Below are 16322 nucleotides of genomic sequence, written 5' to 3'. Positions count from 1 at the left end.
AAATATAAATAGGACATGAGCTAACTAATGAGTTTGACTTTTTTGGCACAATATGCTAAACCATGTCTATTAAAATACCATTAAATTATGAGAGCATAAATTGTATTAAACCTTGGTATGCCAAGTGGCTGCCACACCAAACTGGCTGTCCACAAAGCAGAGGTTTTCTGCCTTTTTTTATAACAAAGAGACTCTTAAGTAGTTCAGATCTGACATTTACGTTTCATTTTAAAAATAAATAGTAAGGAGAAAAATAAAGATTAAAAGGGAAATAAATCATCATGGGTAGGAATGGTTTTATAATTTGTCTTTCAAAGGGCAAACTTTTGGAGTTCTCAGCTGCTAAACTAAACCTCTTAGGAAAATTAAGCTTTTTCACATGTTACAAATGACACCCCTCTGAGATCCTGTGTATAAATGTATGTGTGGAAGGCTTTTCTCAGAAGGAGCAAAGCAATCTTGCCTACCTCCACAGCAAAAGGCAGGCAGACATTTATGATTAATATTATTCTGCACCCAGTTACACCTGTGCTAAGACCAGGGGCCATTAGTGATCCTTATTCTGGCTAATTACCTGTCATGGCACAGGGCAGTGGAGGAAGTGGCACCCTGGCCAGGCACAGAGCAGCTCAGGGACCTCCTGGCCCCTAAAGGCAGGGGACATCTCAGCCTTGTCAGCTTTTATGGCATCTAGACTGAACCTAGATTCAGGCAGATTATTTTGTTTTCTAGTGTGAATGTGCTTTTGTTACAAGAAAGTTGGAAGTGATTTTTATAATTGGACTAAATTTTCCCTTGATTTATAAATCAGTGAAATCCCATTGACGTCAATGGAGTTGCCTGGATATAAGAGAGGAGAGACTTTGGCCCTGGTATTCATGTCATTTGTGGTAATAAAAGGAATGTCCTAATTCTCCTGAAGAGAAATTGGAGACCAAGAGCACAATTGCTTTAACAAGTGTTTCCACTGCTTCTTTACTTGAAATTCACATGCACTTTTTTGTTGTTTTTAACTCATTTGTTTCCTTAAACTAACCTAGCTGTCACTGTTGCAGAAGATGAATGCAACTACATGAATTCCACAGATCCATCAGATTATGGGAAGCCCAGGACTCCTACACCATCCTTATTTTAACTGGCAATCTTCCAAGACCATCTTCATGATGTGACTTGTATCATACCAGTCTGAGTCCAATAGCTCAAAAGTTGCTCAAGAAAAATATTCAGCTTGGAAATGCATCTTCTTTGAAAGCACTAGACATTTGAAGTCATAAGACTGCGATACATTCAGACTGTGAATAACATTTATCTTGGCCTCATGCACATCTCCAACAATGGATGGCCAAAGCTCTGTGGGGAGGCAGCTGCCAAAGGAAGTGTGTTGGTACCTTCCAGAAGAAGTTGCATCAGAGATAATGTTGAAGTGGTTCATTTCAGAGAACCAAGTGAACTCCCTGGTGCATTGGATGTCCCAAGTGCCCTCATGGTTTCTCAGAAAGGTCTTACTGTAAATGCAGGCAAGACCTCTGCCTGGAGCAACAGCCAGCATGCAAGCAAAGATAAAGTCACAGGCATGATTTACCACCAGGCAGATGCTGCCTCTGAAAGACAGCCTCATCTACTAACAGACTTTTACACTGTAAAATAATGTATGCTTTTGTAAATTACAGAAGCAAAATAATCCTCATCTATTCAGATAAGGGGCAGGGCATGTGCTATTTCCATGCTCTGCTTATCAGTGTGCCAAAACAAGGTTCTAGAAGGGAAAGACAACTTCACAGACTGAACTGAAGATTAAATCTCCCACTCTGGATTTTAGTTTTATGCTGGTAATAGTCTGTGCTTCATCATGGTTATGCTTCTTAATTGGATTCTGTGTCCAGAGGCCATTCTACAATCATTGGACTACAAAATCCATTAATCAAAAGCAATTTGTTTTGCATTTGAGCTGGTCACCTACAAGAGAAAAATGCTGGGGCTCTACAAAGGCTCCCACTCCTCCTTCTCAGGCTGGCCCTGGCAGCACCCTGCACTCCATCTCCCCAGTGCAGAGGCTCAGGAAAACTCACTGGCTGCCAGAAATGTTTGGTTAATATATCAGTTCTAAGCAATACTCTCTGGAGACACAGTAAACGGGAAACAGTAGCTTCAGTAGTACAAAACAGTATTTCTAAAATGTAAGATTACAGTTCTTGTTAAATAGAACTTAGGAAAGCAGCCAGCTGGAAATTACTTCATAGCCTTACAGTGTCTCACAGCCTGCTCCTGCCCTAGCTACCTCTTCCCATCAGTTGTGCTCATCTGCTTTCTAGGAAGTGGTGTTTCAAATGCAGTTATTGCAAATCTCAAATACACAACCTATATCTGCTCCTCTTAAGTGAATTCATCCACTCAATAGCATGCTTGGGGACAAGAATGGAGTCAGCTATGAAAAGAGAAGGCAGAAAGGAACCAAAATCAAATTAGATTGTTTTCAAATATCCCAAAAGCATCTAACAACCAGCCATCAAATTCAGGCGTCTTTCAACATTTTTCAGTTCTTTTTGGAGTTATCTCAGTGCAAATGACAGAATTTGTGAACTGCAATGCCAGAGTGATAAGATGAAGCAGCTCACCTGCTACCTTGACCTGGGTGGGCTTGCAGGTTCTGCAGGGCAGCACCTGGAACTCCTCTGCCTGGTACATGGAGTAGTCAGTGCTGGCCACCACCAGCCTGTCCCCAGGTCTCCAGGAGCTCACATCATCCGCCAGGTTCAGGATTGTGCTGTTCACGTTGGTGTCAACAGTCACCGTCAGCTTCGGTTTCACTGAAAACCCAGAGTGCAAGGGTGGGCAATTCAGTCAATCTCGTCAGAAAAAGCTTGCTCTTTCCTTTTTTCCCCCCACCCCTCCTTGGAGTGCCACCAAAAATTATTATTTTCTCATGTTAAAAAGAGAAAAAAAAGTTAACTCCTTCAAACATGTTTTTTACTGGCTTTGGCTTGGCAAGCAAGAAAACAGGAAAGTATTTTTCTTTAGTTGCAGGCAGGTGGATTTTCCACTAACGCCAGGATAAATTTAAATGTAGCTCTTAGTGGCTCATTCTCACCACACCCACTTAGCAGCAGCTCTTGTGGGCGTTGGGTGCTGTTGTTTACAGCAGCCAAGTGGTCTCTAACCTAATGATGGTTTTTTCCAGCAAAACAACAGTCTGCCACCCTTCTTTTCCTACCAGCACCAAAAATCCTAATACCTGTCTAATGACCAGGGTAAGGACAGCGGTGTTGGAATGATTAACTACAAAATGACAGTTTCAAACCCCGTTGTCTTCACACGTTCTGATTGACTAATCCTACGTCATCCCAAAATGTTTTTGCAAAAGACAAGGAATTTACAGGAAAGAACTTGTCAAATATTTCTCACAGCCTTGCTGGGTATTTGAAAAACCACCCTGCTTCTTCTGTTAGTGCTCAGGAGTTTTTCCTGAGATAAATCTTCAGCCATTCTATCTGGGTTGGTGTCCATTGCCTAGCCCAAAGTTTTAGCTTGGAAACATTACAGAAGTTGTTGTGACACCAAGAAGGAGCCAGTTGTGGGAGGACAGGATTTCTGCTGTTCTCTGTTCTGGCTTTCAGTGATGGGGCACATACCAGATTTGCCACACAGGAACCTGACTTTGTAGTTGTGGCAGCCCTCTCCTGTCTGGTCCTTGCCGTGGCACAGGAATTGGTAATCGTGGCCGCTCTTGTAGAAAACCTCCGTGGTTAAATCCGCTCCGTCAAGAGTCATCGCCTGGAAAAGGGATGGAAATACAGCTCAGGTCCTGCTGTGAGGAGAAGGGATTACCCCAAAACATCTGAGCCATCAGAAGAGGCCTTTGCTTTGTTTTGGGTGGTGGCACAAGCACTGCCTCGCAAACCCCTGTGACTGTGCTCTCCAGCCAGCATTTCCAGCTGCTGCTCACACGCAGCTCCTGCTGAGGTGCACGCCTTTTCCTGTGTCTATATGAGACCATGGGCTGTTTGGGAGGAGCTTGGGAGCTTCACAAACAGCTGCCTCAGTGCCCTGGATTTTCTCTTGCCACAGGTTTGAGGGCAGATGGAAACATTGAACACGGATGCTTGCACCCAGATGAACTCATGGCTTCAAGCCTCTGCACTGCACTCATTGCATTGCTTGTGGCAAGGCTCTGGATGGACCTTGCAGAAGAAAGGGGCTAGGGGTTTTATTTCTCCATTGCATGGATCAGTCCCTCAAAAAACCCCCAAGGGTGCTGCAACACTGCTGCCTGTTCCAAAAGAAGCAAGGAGAAAGTGGCCTTTTCTCACAGGCAGGTACCAGCCTGTAGAGCTGCCTTGAGAAAAAAAGCTGTATCATGCCAAGCAGCAGTGAGATATGAAACCTCTCTGGTGTTCCTGCTGGGGCAACATCTCAGGATCATGTCAAATTTCACATTCTGTCTCCAGAGCTTGCATTTCTCTCGACCCTTTCACAAAAATGTGGTGCATTGCATGGGGCAATCCAAATACCACGTGCATTTTGGCAAGGCACCAGGAGAAAAGCCATCTTTCAATGAAGGGTCTGATCCTGATTCTCTCACTCATGCAGGCTTTCCTTATTAATGAATCCACCCTGCTGCCGTGTGTGGGATTAGCACCGTCAGCTGGAGGAATGTGCCTCTGGCTGTGCTGTTCTGCTGTTATTATCATCATCATATCTTCAATTTTCTCCCATGTTCCAGAGCTGGGGCAGGCCAGCTGCTATAAATCAGTGTAGCTTTGTAAAAGCAATGAGCAGCACCAGATTACAGTACCTAAGGATTTGCCCTAAGATCTGCAGGATAAACTGAAAAATGTCTTGCTTTTTCAGCAAATGGGGAAAAAAAGAAAAAAAAACCAACTTATTTCACAGAACAGGAAAAAAAAAGGTTTGTTTCTAGAGCAGAAGAATATCTTCTTTCTGTTTTAACATGCATTCTAGAAGGGGATGTATCATAAACATCTGACCCCTGTTTTGAACTAAGTTGTCACTTCTAATACACGTATATGGAAGCAGAAATGAATGTGGATTTGGTAAGACCTGGCAGAAAATTATAGGGCAGCTTTTTCCTTTCTGTTCAAGAGAGATCCTTTATAACATCTAGCCCTGGAAACTTTCACTCATACAGTCAGGATTCCCATTTACTTCAGTAGCCACGTTCTTGTGAATAAGAACAACTCCACTGGCTCAGAGCACACAGGAACCTTAGGCTCAGCCTCACACAGATGTGAAGGATTTTATTGTCTTTTTCCAGGCAATGCTTCTGCTATAGGTATACATAAAAAGTATATGGTGAACACATACAAGAAAATACCCTCATTTCTTGCTGGGCTTTTTTGTCCTTAAAGATGTTTTTTGCAATGTCAGAAAAGGTATCTCAGTGCTCCTCAGCATGCTGGCCTGATGGCATAATTATAATGCTTAGCTCCAAACAGAATTCAAATTTCTTTCCACAGAGACAAAACAATTGGTTCCAAAAAATGGCTGAAAGCTCACCAATATTTTTGACCACCTGCTACAGCTGGTAGTTGCACTATCTTGTTGCATTTTGTGATTAATTTTTTAGGTAGGGTCCATTCCAGGACCATTTAAAACCTTTGAAATTTTCATGTGCTTGCTCCTTTTAATCTTCCAGCAGGGAACCACATATTTCATGATAGCATCTGTGCTGTCCATGACCCATCTGTACACCTTTTCATGCCAGGAGCTGGAATTTACTGAAAGAAATTCAATTCTATCAAATTTGTCCCAGAACAATCCGAGACCGTACACAATATCTTGTTGGTTATGTATTAGAGTGGTCAAATAATTGATGTATTTTATTTAGAAACAAAAGTTACTGACGAGCACAATTGTTTTGGGGGTTCAGTGCCAGTCCAAAGAAGACTTGCCCCTCTAAAGCGAGTGGTAAGCTTGCCTACCTGGATGTCAATGGGCTGCCTGCAGATTTTGTCAGGATGAGCAGCTTTGAAGTCAGACAGCTTCTCCATGTCCTTAGATCTTGCTTTGTCAGGCTTCTCAAACCACTCTGTCCATTCTACATCTGGAGACAAGTGCAAACAAGTATAGTCATTTGAAAGTCAAGCTTAATGAGTGCAGCAAAAATGCACGAGGCATAAATATGATCTCGGATATCATTCACAAGTTTCTTCACTGATGATCTGATTCATGCCTCTTCCTGCCAGTCTGTCAGCCACTTTTAATGATGCTGTGAAGTGCAACCAGCCAGGGGAGAACAGAGTTATTAAAAGCTTCATAATTGGCGTGTGCACAGTAAGCATTATTAATAGATACAGATTTTGGATCTGTGTCTGCCTCAGCTGCCTTCTCTGATCTTCAGATCAAGTTGCACCAGCTACTGTGTGTTGTCTGAAACATGGACATGATGGCTGTGCAGTGAAAAGAAGAGGTTGTGTGTGATCTCTGAGACCATAGGAGATGGAATTTCATACCCAGTGCAGAAAAGGAAAAAGGATCCCTGCTATTCAGAGGGTCCTAGAGACAACTGGGGGAAGAATCTGTGAGTGTTCATTAGTTGGTTTAGTGACGACATAAATAGCAACTAGCAAGTCCACTCTTCCCAAATGGAAAAGGATTGGAGGAAAAAGGATGATTCACCCTATTTGTCAACTGTCTAGCACCAAGTGAAATAACCCACAGACCTCTCACCTTGAACCCACTCGCTCGTTGAAGAGACGTTAAAATGTTCTCCATTCTCAGCTTTGAATAGTTTGAATACTTTGGCCACAGCTGAGCCTTTGTGACCTGTTAAAAAACCCAAAACATTTGGTAAAATCATTGAAATCAATTGGAAACAATCATTGAATGCAATTGATAAGAGTAAGAACTGAAAATAATTGTCTCCATGCTTATTTGCATACTTTGACTACGTTATTCAAAATTAGCCCTGCACAACTTCCAGAAATACTTACTAATCTTGCAATGAGGCTTCAGACACTTTTGTGACTGCATGGATAATGGGGAAGAAAAACTTTCAAAAATCAAGAGAGGATAAAGCCCACAATTATTTGTCATATATTGCTATTTTGATTTAATGTTGTAGCAAGCTGTGTTATTCATGTCATGAGAAAACAGAGACTCAACAGTGTTCACAGGAGAACTTGATTAAGAATACACTGATTGAATTTTCAGCTGGTGTGAACTGGGTGTGTTCCACAGATTTGTGTCTTAAGACAGGCAGTGTCTGAGCTCAGTGAAGTTACATGGATTTACACTGGTGCAGGATCTCACCTTTTATCTAGAGGTTTGGATACCCTAAGCTATCCCTCACTCAGTTGCTTCAGATGCATTAGTGGGAAGAAGCAATATATAAAGAGAGCATTCAATTAAATGTGTCAAAGCACCAATTGCTTATAGCTTTGATGTAATGCAGTGGGAAGTAAAAACACCATTGGCCAAATTAATCTCAGCTATAACTCCAGTAACTCCCAGACATCATGTCAAGACAGCATTTTGTGCAATACCTTGATATTCAATGTGGTCTTCAACAGAAGAGGAGGGATTTCCTTTAATGGTAATAAAACTCCATGGGTGCCTGGAAAATGAAAATGAGAAATGATCAAGTAATGTCAAGTATGAGATGGATATTTCTTGTATTGCTCAATGTTCTTAAATTTCTCAGAGGCACCACATCCAAAGCAGTCTCATTAGTGTCACAGGCAGAGTAGTTAAAATTAATATTATCTTAACACTCTATATTTCTTCAGTAAAAACATCAGAAGAGAAGCAAATTTGAAGACAAATCCCCACTTAAAACATGCCTGTAACAAGTGTGTTTGTTTTTCAAATGAATATTTGAAGAAACTTGTGTATGACAGACCCAAGACACACTGGCAACTCCTTGGGGAGCCTGAAAATAAATCCTCTGTGTGTGTGTACATGTGTATACACTGAAGCATATGAAAAGAAGCCATTTCTGCTTAAATAAATTTAGCTCATGCTGAAACCTTGTATATGACAATTGTCTTTGGAATGACCCATGAGAATTTCTAATAGACAGACTGGCTGGCAAAGGACAGTAAAAATTCTTAGATAGTCTCTGCCTATCTAGTTTCCTTCTTTGAACATTGAACATTGAACAAGGATAAAGGTTTACACCTCTGAATTGTCTATTCAAACCTGATCCCATGTCAGAATTCAGCTCATTATCATCTGATGGTTTTTGATCAAGGGGGTTCAATAGCTATCAGCCACCCTGGAGGATGAGAGAACAATGGAGACAGGGACTAAAGTGCCTCCCAACCTTGGGGCTGAACCCAATTAGGAGGGGTCAGGGGCGATTTTTATCTTTCAAAGTAGAAGTGGTTCAGGTATATCTGCTCTTAATGAGTAAGAGAATAAAAAATATGCTTTTAGGGTGGTAGGGAGACTGTCCTGAATTACCAAAAACTCCTGTGGATTAGGTCATGTCTCTATAGTTATAAATATCTGGCCATTTCAATTGCATCAGGAGTCTTGCAGGTCACCTTACATTGGTGCAAGTGAAGTTCCAAACCACTCTGGTCTGGAACTCTGGAATAAAACACATACAGACATTGTCAGAGAGCCACTAACACACGCCCCAATCACGAGCTGGGCTTTGCTGGGGTTTGCTGCTCTGGGGGCAGCAGGGGCAGGCTCAGGGTGAGCTCTGGTGCAGCCCAGGCTGTGCCATGGCCCCAGTGGACACGGCTGCTCAGGGGGACACTGTCCCAGCAGCGTCCTCAGCCCCAGCCCTGGCCAGGCTGGGTGGGAGCTGCCAGCACCACTGCCTGGGGAGCTGCCAGCCAGCCAGATGCTCCTGCTGGAAAATTTGCCTTTGTGCCAATTGCTGAAGGCACTGACAGGCTGTGATCTCCATCCAGGGAGAGAGGGGGGATGGGAGCGGGAAGGACACTTTATCACTCAGCACTCAGGATAGATTTTTTTGTTATTATTATTATTATGGTAAACCAAATTTGAAACAAATGACAAAATATTATGATGCCTCAAAAATAATCTCAAAAAAAATTCTAAAGAATAAGGAGTTATTCACTTCTCCAGCTCAAGGTTTGGCCCCATTTCATGTGTTAAAATACTTGTTTCTCCCAGATATTTTGCCACTAAAAATAGTTTTAAAGTCGTTCAACCCTGACACATAAGGACACATGCAATGTGTTTGGGCTGTATGAAATGAAGCGACCAGGAAGTCCAGAGCCAAGCAGGAGATATTTGTGTGGAATTCCAAAGAGAATAACTGTGTCATCAAGTGCAAAAAGGCTTTCTCTTCATTTATTAGTAAAAGGGGGGGAAAATGGCTCATACTGAAAGAGTAAACACACTTTTCAGAAGGAAAACAATAGGAGAGGAATGCAAGATTTTCCTTTAATTCCTAATGAATGTCCTGGACTCAGCAAATAGGGATTAAAAGAGATTTCAGGAGCACAGAAACATGTCTGAATAAATCAGCCTTGTGCATCAGCTCTGCTACAGCAAGGGGGAGTTGCACAACTTCACAATCTGGTTGAACACTGAGCAAGAGGAGATGGACAGAAATTCGCCCATTAACCCCCACCAACACCCCCTTCAGAAACCAACACAATCTATGACTGAATTGCACTCTTATTCTCCCAGGGATGCCCATGGGCAGCCCCAGCCATCATCAGGAGCTGGGAAGATTTGACAGCCAGGATTCAGGAGGAGCAGCCAGCAAACCCCATTGCTGGGCAGTGAGTGGTGACAGGAGTGTTAGGAAGAAAAATCCATCTGCTCTGCTCAGTCAGAGCCTGCCATGGCCACAGAGGGTAAAATGTGTACACACGTGTGTGATTTCCTCATTCCGAACAATTTTTTCTAAGATATTAAAAAAAAATAATTTCCAAAAGCACCTGTCAAATGCATACATCCTAATTCATAGTAATAGATGTATCTGAAATGTAAAAAACTATATCTAAATCTTGTTACACTGAAGTGGAAGTTCAATTTGCTTCAGAGGAAAAGCCTGGATACACCCAAAGCTGCCTGTGTTCCACTGTGCCATCAAACTGCCCTTCTAAGTCTGGCCCCAGCTGCCCTCCAGACAATGTGGTTTTTGAGAATTGATGAACTTAAACTCTGAGAACACTCCTAAAAATATGCTATTTTAAATAATGCACCAGATATTTTTCCACACGCCAGTATGCTGGTGGAGGACAGTGTTGGCCAATTACTCCCTCATTATTTATCCACGTCTCTATAATTCATGGAATGCAATTTTGTGGTATTTTAGATAACAGCATGGCAAGGATTAGCCTTTTGACTGCAAACAATAGCAACACTGAAAGTCACACTTCCATGGATGAATTTCTGCAGTATTTCCATTATAAACATTGATGGCAAAATGATGAGAAGTAACTTTTGACATAACCTCTTCATCACCCACCCCAGATCTTGCTCCATCTGTGAGTGCCCAGCTGACAGATGTCTCTTTCCATAAACTCCTGTATTGAAACATTTGTCCCTACAAGGCAGATTTTGCGTGTGTGTGTGTGTTCTGCAGACACCCTCTTAGTGCCTCATAAAAAAAAGCCTGCATAAATTCAGATAAACACAAAAAATATAATGGCTACAGTTGGGTAAATAGCAAATATTCTCAACAGTCTGCATGCCAACACAGACACTGTTTTGGCCGCAGAAGTATTTACAGTCCACACCATAAATCCATGTTTGCTGAATTTCTGTGCTGCACAAGTCCCCAGACCTGTACTGGACAAGCAGAGGAATGTGCTGTATGTGTGTCTGTATGAAGCCAGGGCTACACAACAATTATTGTACCCTCCCTAGTGCTCAGCCCATCTAATCCTCTGTGTGTGTATGAATATGCTTCTTAAATCTTTGGGGGATGGCTTGAAAATAAATTGGAATAAGCAACCTGTGGGAACAATGTCTTGGAAAACCATCTTTTTTAATGTGAATCATATGCTATTCCTCAATCTGCTAATAAAAATACCCAATATAGACTCTGAGTGCATCTGAAACTATCCAATTAACTGCTAAAAATGCAGAGATTGAGATGTTTCCCTCTTTTTTATTTTTTTTTTCCCATGTGAAAGAACTTTGTGACTTTGAAAGAGTGGAACTATTTGGACATCTCAGGAACATAATGAAGCCTCTGTGCTGGGAGAACTGGCAGGGCTGGCACATACCTAAACCCAAGGTGGAGGAAATGCTTGCTGCCCAGTTTGGTCATTGCTTTCCTGGCCAAGTCATCCAAGTTTCTGGATCCTTCATCATTCACTGCGACTGACAGGATCATGCCATTTGCAACTCTCCCCAAATACTGAGCCAGGCGGACGCTTTCCTCTTTTGCTCTGTAGGTATCAAACCTGAAACGATCAAAAACACCCATAAACATTTACTGCAGCAATCACCACGCCTTTATGTACTGAAAAGCAAGTGCTGTAAAGAAAGTACTCTTTTGTGTTGCTCACTGTAATATTACCCTGCTGCAAAAGCACTTGTCTAGCAGGGTGTCTGTTAAACCAAATTGATTCAACTCTAAATGACAAACTGCAAGGTATAACGCTGCTCACTCTGTGGTTTTGGAGATGGCTGCTCTAGAAGGAATTGTACAGACATGCAATTGCACCCATTTGAACAAGATGCTGAAATGTGTGTGTTTGAGCTTGCTGAGATGCTGCCCCCAGCCTGCTCCCCAGGATCCTCACATGCAGGCAGCCAGAGGGTCACTCACCGATCTGAATGGACAACTGCCCCTGTCTTTGGGTCAATGACGTGGACAATGACACCCCGGTGGCCCCAGCTCCTCTCGAAGTAATATCCACCTTCTTCCATGCCACCAGGATGGAGAGTCTTGTTTAGGAAAGTCCAGGAGAGCTTTTTCTTTCCGTGGATCTCAAGAGTGCCGCCTTTGCTGACTCCAAGGTACTTCTGCCCAAAGTAAGGATTTGGCTGGCTGCCGTCATCCGCTCTAAAGCAGGGAGGGAGGAAAGGCACCAGGTTTGGGTTTGTTCTGAGTCAAGGAACCTCTCTCCTTGTGCTGCCATGACCCAAGGAGAGAAGGTTCAAAGTTTGCTGTGTATTTCCTTCAGGTATTCCAAGAATCAGCAGCTGCCCATGTTGTACAGAAGATAAATTATCTTAAAAAATAGTAGCAGTTACCAAGGGCTAAAAGCAATCTGGAACACAGCTTATACATGTTATATTCATTATATCCAGGCCAGAGGAGGCCTGGAGCCCAGAATGGCACTTCTGTGTTTTTGAATTCTGGAGCTGAGAGGTCCAGTGGTTATTAAATATTAATTTAGCATCCTTGAAATTTTAAAAGATCCTGTACCAATCTGCAATACATAAACATATTATCCTTCAGATCACAGCTCCTATATGGAAAGAAAGGAGGTTTAGAGAGGAGAACTTTCAGACAAAAATAACTCCTCAGGTTTTAAGCCTATTCTGGAAAATCAGTTTGAGTTGTAGGAAGGTACATACTGATTCTCTAGCATGCCCAAACACCCCAGTGTTCATATCCCAGTAGAAGTAAAAAAATCCCAAAACTCCAATCAATTTTTTTGGGCCATTCAAATTGTTTAAAAAGCTACTGAACTTTCCACAGAGCACTGATGATAAGTATTCCTGAGAACATGCAATTTTAAGGAACATTTCCATTCCCTGACGTGGAAGAGAGATGCCAGAAGGTTCAAAGTAGTATTTTATCATGCATACATACCGCCCATATAAGATGATAACCACATTGCCTTGGTAAGGGCACAGCTCACTGCCAATGTGCAGCTCTCCATCATTTTCAATGAGTATGTGTCTTGTACGCAGAATGATGGGCTGCACATCATCTTTGATCACCAGTTTTCCTAAATAGAGAAAGTTATGACACCAAAACAGCTCTCAATAAAAATCCTGAAAACACTGGTTTTTATTCTGCCCAGTTCTTGAAGAGGGCAAATAAGATTTACATGGAAGAGGACCCACTCAAAACTGAGACAGGAATTTAGAGTTAAGATGAATGAAAATTATTCATGCCAGCAACACTATGGCTCTGTCCTTGGAGACAAAGAGGGACATAAGCATCTGCTCTGTCCTGAGACCCTGATAACACAACTACTGTGGTATGATGCTATCGGGCCAGTGGTTTGGTAAAAAAAAATGGTTTTGAAGCAAATTGCAGAAGTAGAACTGATCATTACACTGAGCTACTCATGTAAAGTCTCCAGACAGAACAGAAATTAGGCTGGTTACAATGGCTAAAGCATCTCAGCACCTCAGCTACCACCCAGCCCTGTACTGAGGTAAAGCTGTATTTGCCCAGTCACCACCCCCTTCTCTGCAAGAAGCTCTCCCAGCACGATCCCCAGTGATTTAAACAGTCCCAGTGGAGAGCAGAGTGCAGGCAGCCTTGGAGCAGCAGGTTTTACCTCCATCAGTGATGTGGATGGAGTGCACAGTCGCAGAAGAAGAGAGCAGCACCTTCCTGCCATTGCGGATTTCAACGCAGTTTTCTTCGTCGTGACCTGGGTTCCACACTTCTAACTCAGGCTCTCTGTCAGGACATGTGACAGCTGCTTCTGCTGGGCAAAGATGGAGAGAGAGGACAATCGGTGTTTGTTTGGAGGGGAACAGCAAGCTCTGCACCTGGGCATCTTTACAGTATCATTCAGCATCAGCCTCCTGGCTGGCTCCCTGGAGCACAGCAGTGCCTCAGTGCAGCAGGGCACACGTGGGTCATGACCAAAAGAAAACAAACAGCTTCAGCTCTATGTTTTTCTGTTTTCTGGAAGAATGGAAAAACCCAACGCAAAGGAGTCTTGTAGGGGATGCAATTTCTAGAAAACTACTGAAAAGGGACTTTCACTGAGCCCTTCCTGCACTGACATGTAGCTCTGTTCATGCCATGTAGACACAAAGCCCAGGGAAGGTGTTGATAAAAGGATAAAACTACTACCTTTAAAAATGCCCCCAAAATATCTGCTTTGATAATATAAAAATCTTAAAATATGTTTGCATTATATATTTTCACTGGAGATAGAAAGAAAAAGAGATCAAACTAACATGGAAACACCAAGCAACAAGCAATTACCAGTACATCCAGTAAGAGAGCAACAGGAACCCCACAAGTGTATCTGGGTTTGTGAGCTTTTCCAGCAGAAGCAATAAGAATCCATTCACTTTGGGATCACACATCTGCAGTCTCCACACACCAATTTGATGATGGGCTGCCATGACGTGTTAGTCTGAACAGCTCTCATACCACATGCAAGAGTCTCATGTTGCAACTATTTATTTCAGATAAAATATTTCCCTGGTACAACCTCAGTTGATATGTGAGCCTCTAATCAACAAATATGATATGTCTTACTGTAATCAACAAAACTGTGAGTGAGAGTCTCAAGTGTGATGCATATTTTCTGAGGGTAGAACGCTTTCTAATCCTAGGAAACTGAAGTCAGTGGAAGTTTGAACAATGAGCCCTTTGCCTTCAGAAAGGGCTGGGAGTTCTCACCAGCTCTACAATTTTTATCCCTTAAAACAGAAGCACCATGGAGAAAAGGACCAACAAATCAATGATGATGGGCATGGGATAAACACCTTGACCTCAGCAGGGTTATGTCTCTGGAACTTGGTATAGAAAAGTTGGGTGGGTTTTGCCCCACAGGGACTAATGCCTCCAGGTAATGGAAAGGACAGTGATGTGAATCCAAGCAAGGAAACATTTCCTGCTGCTGCTGCAGTCAACAGGCAGTTGTTTTGTGCTGCCACTGTTGAACTTGAAGGAAATCTGTAATTCCACTGCAACAAAAACAAAATCTGTCCATCTGCATTCAGTTTCCCCTCACATTCCTCCACCAGCTTCATATCTTATGAAAACAATAGAATTGGACCAGTCATGGCTTTAAAGTCTCCAGAGCCCCAGTAAATATCGATTTTCAAGGTGAGTGAGGGATGTTTCCTGTGGGCTGCATAGACCTGTCTCTCTGCAAACTTTTCCCACATACATGAAGTAAATCAGAGAGGCACAATAATCTACCAGGCAGCAAGTCAGATAAACATCCAGGACCTGATTTTGATACCACTGTGCCAGCTGGAAGCTGGAATTGCATTAATAATGTCAGAGGCACTCCCTCTGATTTACAGTAATTGAGAAAAATGAGGAGGTGTTTCTGGGTTCCCACCAGAAGCCACACAGAATTAATAAAAGTTAGAAAAGATAAATATTTCAGACAGGGAATGGGACTTGCATTGTAAATACATGTTCAACTATCACTGCAATACACACTGACAACAATTAAAAAAAAAATCTCTTATTTCCCTGAGAATAAGGATAAGAGAAAAAATTTGCTCATGATGAGAAGTGATAGAAAACCAAGAGAATAAATTCAAATGTAAAGGTAAAATTTATCAATTATACCTTAATTAATAAATTTAAATGTAAAGGATAAAAATCTTGTTCATTTTTCCATTTACTTGACTATGCTCCTATGCAAGAAGCTTCCTGCAGTCTCAAAAGATGTCTTGTGCCCCCAAACTCATTATTTTGAAACAGAGAGGCGCACAGGGAAGCCTAAGGGGAAATCAAGAGGAATTTAGGCTGATGTTTGGGATGACAAACAGCAAAAGCCAACAAACCAGAAGCAGAGGACCCAAATTCCCAATTTCATTAACCAATTTGTAGCAGGAACTTTGCACATCACCAGCATCTGCTGTGCCAATGACACCATCAGGCTGAGCATCTTCTGCCAGCTGGTCCAGGTACCCTGACAGCTTGATTACTGCCTTCATTGTCATTTTTTAAATAAAAGTGCAAATTCTGCCCAGCACAAGGAATTAACTGAATGTTTGCTTCTTGACCAAAAGGGCCTGAGCATGACAATGAGAGGTTGCTCCATGCAGCTGCAATGGCAAGACAAGTCTTTGGGGCAAGACATATGGGCTCTTTGTTCCAAACAAATACAAACCTCCAAGCTAGCTGTACATAGAATATGTAAATCAAGCTCCCCTTTCCCCCTTCGCTGAACTGCTTAGTAAAAAAACAGATTGGAAGAGACAAAACCCAAGGGACAGGGATGTCCCAGGTCAGAGCTTTTTGCTCTCCACTTCTGGGCTGGAGGAACGCAGGAGAATGCTTGCCTTCACCTCCCTCAGCCACAGCTATTAGAGCTGAGGTTTCTGTTGCTATTTCTTTGTGGCAGTTTGTCGGGTTTGTGTTTGGTTTAAGAATGTGTGGCAGAGTCTGAGGCATTGCTGAGGGTACTTTCACCTGCTCAGAAATTTCAGTCCTTGCCACTCCAGCTGCCCTTGACTGGGTAAATTGGCACACC

At 42.5% G+C, this 16322-nt stretch overlaps 1 protein-coding gene across 2 annotated transcripts in view; it reads right to left on the bottom strand.

Annotated features, from left to right (window-relative positions):
* CEMIP (cell migration inducing hyaluronidase 1) overlaps positions 1-16322 on the bottom strand; it is a 48408-nt gene that overhangs the window by 31853 nt on the left and 233 nt on the right. Inside the window, exons 2-10 of one of the 2 annotated variants that reach the window (XM_031055961.1) lie at positions 13422-13571; positions 12722-12860; positions 11729-11965; positions 11181-11360; positions 7503-7573; positions 6688-6783; positions 5940-6061; positions 3630-3771; positions 2616-2807 (exon numbers count right to left, since the gene is read on the bottom strand). In XM_031055961.1, the coding sequence (XP_030911821.1) occupies positions 2616-2807; positions 3630-3771; positions 5940-6061; positions 6688-6783; positions 7503-7573; positions 11181-11360; positions 11729-11965; positions 12722-12860; positions 13422-13571 (1329 nt within the window). Of the gene's footprint in view, positions 1-2615; positions 2808-3629; positions 3772-5939; positions 6062-6687; positions 6784-7502; positions 7574-11180; positions 11361-11728; positions 11966-12721; positions 12861-13421; positions 13575-16322 lie in introns of both variants that reach the window. The other variant, XM_005419605.2, reaches the window with a different exon arrangement.

The sequence above is a fragment of the Geospiza fortis genome, unplaced genomic scaffold (genome assembly GCF_000277835.1).
Source record: "Geospiza fortis unplaced genomic scaffold, GeoFor_1.0 scaffold171, whole genome shotgun sequence".
NCBI lineage: Eukaryota > Metazoa > Chordata > Aves > Passeriformes > Thraupidae > Geospiza > Geospiza fortis.
This window is presented reverse-complemented; position numbering and strand designations above follow the sequence as displayed.